Here is a 7918-nt window from a genome sequence, read left to right as displayed (position 1 = left end):
TTTTCGGTCTGGTTACTACCGTTTATGTCAGAACCGGTGCCATCATGGCACCGGACACCGGTACCCATCCCTATTCCTGAGTGTATTGTGCTATATTTAAATGAGCAGAAAGCGACTTCACTCGTATCTGCTGCTGTTCTTGCTGATGAGTTTGTGCTCACTCATAAAGCCTCGTTTACTGGCAGTGAGAAGCCACGGGTTAGCGCTGTGCAACAGCTCCACACGGCTAAAGTGTCTGGTTCCAGGGAAAACCGTGAATATTTTTACTGTCATAAAGCTGGACATGTGATTGCTGACTGTTTAGCCTTAAAACGCAAAACATCAAATGCTCAGCAACCCAAAGGGGTGGATCTTTTGGAAATGACAGTCTTCATTACAAAGTTTTCTTCGTTATGAATTAGCATACATGTTTTTATTGAACATTTGAAGAACTAGCAAAAAACCAGAAACTCTTGTAGAGGACATAAAGTCAGAGATAGAAACGACAAGGAGCAGATGCATCTAGTACAGGTAGAGCTGCTGCAAAAACCCACAGAGCCCAGCAGCCAGCGCAACAAATTCTGGATCCTTTGCTTTTAGTTAGCAGTTAGCATTAGCAGCACATCCTGCGTCCGATGTGAAAGGACTTTTATGCTGCGCACTGTGACTCACAGCAATGGTCCCGGTCAGCCCTGACTTTGTGTTAAACTAATCCTAAATTAATAATGGTATTTCTAACCACTGACATACCACAACTTTATCCTTTCAACAGCTGCTGAAAGTTAGGGGACCTAACTGCTATCGGATATTTATATAGAGATCCTCCAGCTACAAACTGTATTACCCTTCAAGGACCTGCAGTTCAAAAAAGTGCCCCTCTGACAGCCAAACCCATCTGTTCTCTGATTGGATTGTTACATTTGTGATTGACATGACATTGACCAATCAGATGAAAGGAAGAAAAATAGGGTCAAAATTCGTACTTGTAACATGCAGGCTTTTTTTTTTTTTTGGCTAAGTCCACATCCAAATCTTTTTTACGCACACACAAATTCTTTTTACACATAAAAATCTTTTTTACACACACACAAATCTTTTTTACACATACAAATCCTGATTTACAAGTACAAAACTGATTTACAAGTACAAAATATTTATGACCACATTTTGAGCCCATAGAGGTTCCCAAACTGTCATCCTCTCGAGTGTTTTACCTTTTTCTGCTGAAAGTGAATGTGGTTTTAATTCTGTTCTACTGGGGATAGAGATGGGTTACGCTCCCAAGACCAGTTCACAGAGTTTTTATAAAATCAAAACTTGTTACAGGATTTTTCCCTGTTGCTGTTTGCCCATCCTTGCCAATAGAGGGTGTGGCCATGTTGTTGGGCAATGATATTGCGGGAGGGTTAATGCTCCCTCGTCTTGAGGTTTTAGACAACCCCCTAAATCAGAAAACCTCTGATGTTTCCATGCACCCTGGGCTGTATCCAGCCTGTGCAATTACTCGAGCACAAGCTCGTAAAGATACTGATGTTGCTCTCTCTGATTCGGTGTTGATGTCCTCATTTTCCGAGGAGAATGATGTACAAACTAAAAGAAACAATCTTCTGTCACCGCCAGACTCAGTGAAACCTGAGGAGCCCGATCCATTTCCAAAGATCTCTTCGCTGCCCTTGACCAAAGACCAGCTGTCAGCAGCTCAATTAACTGATAAAACGCTGCAGAGCTGTTTCAAACATACGGTAAGTGCTGAGCAAGTCAATAAAGAGCAACAAACCTATTTTGTAGAACATGATGTTCTAATGCGTCAGTGGTCTCCACCAGGTGCAGAAGGTGCAGAATGGAGTAATGTTAAGCAGGTTGTCGTGCCCGCTGTGTACCGGCAGAAAATCCAGGCTCTTGCCCATGAATGCCAGTGGTCAGGACACTTGGGCATCACAAAAACATACCAGCTACTATTAAAGCATTTCTTTTGGCCTGGTATGAAGCGTGATGTTTCTAAATTTTGCCGCAGTTGCCATGTGTGTCAGATTGCATGTAAACCTAATCAAGTAATACCCCCAGCTCTGTTGTGTCCCATTCCTGTAGTGGATCAGCCATTTGACCATGTCATAGTCGATTGTGTGGGTCCACTACCTAGAACAAAATCAGGAAAGCAATACCTTCTCACGATCATGTGTGCAGCTACCTGTTTCCCCGAGGCTGTCCCGTTACATAAGGTTACAGCGAAATCAGTTGTTAAGGCGTTGACAACATTCTTTTCAGTGTTTGGCCTGCCAAAGGTCATACAGACTGACCAGGGCTCAAACTTTCAATCTAAGTTATTCAAACAAGTGGCTAGCACTCTAGGTGTCAAACATGTTGTGTCCTCTGCTTATCATCCTGAATCGCAAGGTGCATTAGAGCGGTGGCATCAGACCTTAAAGGCGATGCTGCGCAAATACTGCTTACAGTCTGAAAAGAGCTGGGATGAGGGAGTTCCATTTGTGTTATTTGCTGCCCGTGACGCTGTTTAGGAGTCACTTGGTTTTAGTCCTTCTGAGCTGGTATTTGGCCATAGGCCACGCGGATCCCTCAAAGCTCTGAAAGAGTTATTTTTGAGCCCACACAGGGTTTCCAAGGTAAATATAAGGAGGTATGTAAAACACTTCCGTGAGCGTTTGAACCAAGCCAATGCTCTGGGTAAACAGCACCTTGCTGTTTCACAGGGGAAAATGAAACGCCATTACGATAAGGCTTCTGTTAAAAGAACCTTTCAGGTGGGTGACCACGTTCTTGTGCTGTTGCCTGTTCTGGGCTCAGCCTTGTCTGCTAGGTATAGCAGCCCCTTTGAAGTCTGTGAAAAGAGAGGGGAGACTGATTATGTAATTTGCACTCCCGACCACAGGTGCAAAACACGCGTCTGCCACATAAACATGTTGAAATTATACCATCCTCGATCGACACCAGGGCCGGCTATCGCCTGTGCTTGTTGTAGCCTCAAGCCACCTAGAGGAAGGAGGGGTGGACGAGGTTGATGGTTTAAAACTAAGTTATCCCACCTGTTCTAGACCCCGTCTGTCTAACTCAGAAATGCTGAAAGCATTACCGAGCTTGCTCGAACATCTGTCTTCTGAGCAGCAAGATGACATAACTGTCTTGATTAGTGAATACACCTGTTTATTCGGGGATGTGCCAACTCGCACTACAGTGCTAGAGCATGATATCGATGTCCAGGGAGCTAAACCTATTAAGCAGCATCCTTGTCGAGCCAGCCCCCATAAGCTCATGACTGACTATCTGCTATCTGCTGCAACATGGCTTAGCGAAGCCATGTTGCAGTCAAAGCCCCTGGAGCTCACCTTGTATAGTGGAGTCTAAGCCAGATGGCTCGCCCCATTTCATTACAGACTTATGGAAGGTGAATTCTGTGACTGACTCACATCCTCTCCAAAGAATTGAGGATTGTGTGGACAGTATTGGGACTGCTCAGTATGGCACTAAATTAGATCTTCTTAAAGGTTACTGGCAGGTCCCTTTAACTGAGCATGCCTCTAACATCTCTGCCTTTGTAACACCTGATGATTTTCTACAGTACCTATGTACCAATGGCATTCAGCATGTGTAACGCTCCTGCCACCTTCCAGAGGCTGGTAAATAAAGTCCTCCATGGCTTGTCCAACTGCAGTGCCTACCTAGATGATCTAGTAATTTATACTGAAACATGGAAAGATCATTTGGAAACTCTACACCAGGTATTTCACCATTTGGCTCAAGCTACTCTAACTCTCAACTTAGCTAAGTGTGAGTTTGCCAAAGCTACAGTGACGTACTTGGGCAGGGAGGGGGACGTGGACAGGTCCGGCCCATTGATGCAAAAGTGGGGCGATCGTGGCTCAAGAGTTGGGAGGTCGCCTTGTTATCGGAAGGTTGCCGGTTCGAGCCCCGGCTTGGACAGTCTCGGTCGTTGTGTCCTTGGGCAAGACACTTCACCCGTTGCCTACTGGTGGTGGTCAGAGGGCCCGGTGGCGCCATTGTCCGGCAGCCTCGCCTCTGTCAGTGCGCCCCAGGGTGGTTGTGGCTACAATGTAGCTTGCCATCACCAGTGTGTGAATATGTGTGTGAATGGGTGGATGACTGGATATGTAAAGCGCTTTGGGGTCCTTAGGGACTAGTAAAGCGCTATATAAAGACGGGCCATTTACCATTTACCAGGCCATTTACCAAAAGTGGCAGTGATTAAAGAGTTCCCCACACCTAGCACCAGACGTGAGTTGTGTAGGTTTCTAGGGATGGTGGTCTACTACAGAAACTTTTGTAAAAATTTCTCCTCTGTAGTCAAGCCACTGACTGACCTACTCAGTCTAAAGGTTCAGTTTCTATGGTCAAGTGAGTGTCAAGATGCTTTTGAAAGTGCAAAAGCCCTCCTCTGCCACACTCCTGTGTTAGCTGCACCTGATTTGACGCGACCATTCAAATTTCAGGTTGATGCCAGTGCTGTCGGGGCTGGGGCTGCAAGTCTTCTTGCAAGAAGACTTGCAGGGTTTGGACCACTCCGTTTGTTACTTTTCCCGCAAGTTTAATAAAAATCAGTTAAACTACTCCACCATTGAAAAGGAGACCCTGACTTTGTTGTTGGCTCTTCAGCACTTTCACGTATACCTGGGGTCTAGCATGTTACCTCTTGTTGTGTACACTGACCACAACCCACTTGTGTCCTTTGCTCGCATGTTTAATCATAAGCAGCGCCTTATGCGCTGGGCTCTGTTGCTGCAGGAATACAACTTAAGTATTCACCACAAAAAGGGGTCTGAAAATGTTTTGGCTGATGGTCTGTTTTGGTTGTAAACATGTTTTGTGGTGTTTGTTTTTTGTTTTTGTTACAGTTCCTAATATCTGCTTTTGCCCAACATAATTGGTAATTTAAGGGGAGGGATGTTACGGCCCCCGGCCTCATGTGGCCCTGCCTGCCTCTGTCGAAATCAAAGCGTTCCAGGACTCACGGGTGATTGGCTGGCCAGGGACCTATGCAGTTGTGTTTTAATTTTTCAGAAAATTTAGTGAGAAACTTCAGGCCAGTATATATTTTCTGAAGTGACGGACTAAATGGAAGATGTTTAAACTGCATGGAATTGGCAGATCCAGCAGCCAGAATAAGATCTGCTATTACACTGAGGTGACTTCCTTTTACCTTGATGCTTCATCCTGTGAGGATCTGTGTCTCGCTCCATCTGCCCCATCAAACTGCTCTGCTGTAGTGCTCTTGTATGAAAGCCAGTGTGTCTTTGTGACTGTGTGCATATGTGCATCTGTGCATAAACTTGCCTTTGTTGGACAAACAGAGCGCATTTGTTTCGTTAACATCATGTGTCATGCTGCAACGCATCAGCCCAGACATTATGGAATGGAGAAAAAAAACAAAGAAGAAAGAAGCTGAGTTTAAAGCACTTTAATTCAGTTTGTGTTATTGTTGTCCCATCTAGTTTTCAGACCGTTTCCAGTGTGTGTGGTGAGTAAAATGACCTGTGCAGCGACCTTTAGGCCTGCCTGGGCTGTGAAAAACAACAAGTACTCTCATGATCTCATCCCAAAAACCAGTTGGTACTGGTTCAAACCACAGGTCTACTGCCATACTAAAGACAGAGAGAGAGAGAGAGAGAGAGAGAGAGAGAGAGAGAGAGAGAAGAAGGGTTGAGGGGAAGAGAAGTGGTGCAACTATAGGGAGAAACATGAGAAGAAGAACACAGAAGGAGAAAGATGGAAAATCAATCCCAGGCCAGCTAAAATGGTAGTATGGACATTATTAACCCTCTGAAGTCTAGATTGTACTTTCTCAAGTTTTGGCAACCAGGGAACATAGGAACAAATGATGTAATGATCATTCTAACTGATAAACATCCAAAACTATTCACATTAAAAGTCGATTTGGCCTTTGTCCATAATTTGGGTGGTAGTATTAGCACTTACAATGACTCAGCTTAGGATGATGGCTTTTTCTTTGCAAGGCATTCAAGCCATGTTAATGAATAGTCTTGTTTTGTGGATGGTATCAGATGTTCTCTTGGTGGAGGTCCATTTTCGGTGTGCTTTTCCTTCCTGATTGCTTTTCTCTTTGCCAGTCATTGACAGCTACATCTCCCCTTTATTAGCCTAACAATACCTCTGTGGCTAGTGACAAAGGAAGCAGAAGATTACTTCACTAACTTTCCAGCATCACTAGTATTTAATTTGACATACATGTTAATACCCAAATTTATAGCAGTGCTGGAGGTTACATTCTGATTATCTATATATCGTGCAAACTGGGCAGATATAGTTCTGTATTACCTAAATGTTACTTAGCGGCATCTTCAGATGAAGAGAGGTACAGGTTAAACTGATGACCATGCAGCAGACATTCTGAGCCAATAAATGTTCAGATCTTGTTAATGTCAGCTGTAGCCAGGAACTTTTTGGTGTTATCACATTGCATCTTACCGTGAGTTTCTCCGGCAAGTGCATTCAAAGTTTCTTTGTAAAAGCCTGCATGTCAAACTTAACATCTTCTTTACATAAATATAATATGTCTCTGCACTTTCAGCGATTCAACTAAAGGTCATTATCTTCTGGACCTTTGTGCCATATATCATCAATCATATTGTCATTAAGAGCCATTTCCACCAATCTCCTAAAATGTTTTTTTCCTCTTGTCAATTCCCCTTCTCATCATCTTCCTCTTCTTTTCCTCACTTTCCACTCCTCCTTCATATTTGCAGTTTGACATCAACCAGCTGATGACCTCAGGGAATGTAAGCAATAGACACAGTCCAATCCAGAAGCCCACAGAGTCTCCTATTAGCATTGCCAGCAACAGTAGCATGGGCCGGGTCAGTGGCATGGGTTTGGAGCAGTCACCAGTGGACCGCACCAAAGGCTTCTTCCCTGATGAATCGGAGCCCCTGCTTCGCTGCGACTCTACCTCCAGCAAAGACTCCGCCCTGAGTAGGAATGGCTCCTTCATTACCAAAGGTGAGACATGACCACAAACAGATCTATTCCAATTAAGTTCCAAGGATGGTTCAATTCATTTGGTGCTTTTGCGGTTCTTGGTGGTCTAGGAACGCCTTTGCAGTTCCCAGCTTCCCTTGGTTAGTGGCACTTCTCGGTGCATTTGCTGGTGCATCCTCCAGAAGTATCCACTTGCACCTCATATTCAACTAAACTAGAAGGACAGATGGTCCCACATGACCTGCCGGCGCTTTGTAATGTGACAGTGTGTAATCACAAAAAGGAAAACCACCCACAGACCACAACAGTCTCACCAAAACAAATCTCGGGTTGTATTTTGCCTACTGAACCTGTCTGCTGTCATCTTGCATGGTCAAAAACTTCACTTGATCAGCTCAGCTTCGACCCCTCCATCAGTGAACAAGCAGATCCTCACTGAAAAAATGTAGTTTTGCCAATAAGTATCAAATTTTTGTCTACTATGCCTTCCATCCGGTTCGAGCTGATATGGGATCCCAGAATGGAATTATGAGGTTTTATGAGAAATCTGATTGTGGGCAGAACTTGCTGGGATTGGCAAAAATGGGCAAACCATCACACTTCTAGAATCTATACCATTTGTAGACACCACGAGCTATCAGGGCCCGAGCACTGAGAGTGCGAAGGCCCTTTTGTATCTGCTCCGTTTTTTAGGGCCTGAGCACTGACAGTGCGAAGGCCCTATTGTATCTGCTCTGTTTATTAGGGCCCGAGCACCGAGAGTGTGAAGGCCCTATTGTATCTGCTCCGTTTCTTATTATTAGGGCCCTAGCACTGACAATGCGAAGGCCTTATTATATCTGCTCTGTTTATTATTATTAGGGCCCGAGCACCGAGAGTGCGAAGGCCCTATTGTATCTGCTCTGTTTCTTCTTCTTCTTATTATTATTAGGGCCCGAGCACCGAGAGTGCGAAGGCCCTATTGTATCTGCTC

The 7918-nt window shown here is 44.6% G+C and overlaps 1 protein-coding gene across 2 annotated transcripts; it reads left to right on the top strand.

The window, feature by feature from the left end:
- The first annotated feature begins 1059 nt into the window (after positions 1-1059).
- On the top strand, positions 1060-7912 carry LOC121813698. Of its 2 annotated transcripts, XM_042217588.1 has the most exons (3): positions 1060-1721; positions 6714-6966; positions 7056-7912. In XM_042217588.1, exons 1-3 carry the CDS (start codon positions 1356-1358, stop codon positions 7088-7090), a joined length of 654 nt encoding a protein of 217 aa, XP_042073522.1. In that variant the 5' UTR covers positions 1060-1355; the 3' UTR covers positions 7091-7912. The 2 variants fall into 2 exon arrangements, 1 of the variants encoding a protein (XP_042073522.1); XR_006053832.1 differs by lacking the exon at positions 1060-1721 and adding an exon at positions 4090-5746 and having other exon boundaries at positions 6714-7912.
- Positions 7913-7918: the final 6 nt, after the last annotated feature.

Source organism: Haplochromis burtoni, unplaced genomic scaffold (assembly GCF_018398535.1).
Source record: "Haplochromis burtoni strain Fernald_Lab_line unplaced genomic scaffold, NCSU_Asbu1 Contig_2288, whole genome shotgun sequence".
NCBI classification, from domain to species: Eukaryota; Metazoa; Chordata; class Actinopteri; order Cichliformes; family Cichlidae; genus Haplochromis; species Haplochromis burtoni.
This window is presented reverse-complemented; position numbering and strand designations above follow the sequence as displayed.

What these genes read in the sequence shown, in the direction of transcription:
- LOC121813698 (XM_042217588.1), top strand. Translation starts at nt 1,356, where the DNA reads ATGTTGTTGGGCAATGATATTGCGGGAGGGTTAATGCTCCCTCGTCTT. An exon ending in AGAGCTGTTTCAAACATACG is followed by an intron (nt 1,722 to 6,713) that starts GTAAGTGCTGAG and finishes TCATATTTGCAG; the next exon opens with TTTGACATCAACCAGCTGAT. An exon ending in TGGCTCCTTCATTACCAAAG is followed by an intron (nt 6,967 to 7,055) that starts GTGAGACATGAC and finishes TTGGTGGTCTAG; the next exon opens with GAACGCCTTTGCAGTTCCCA.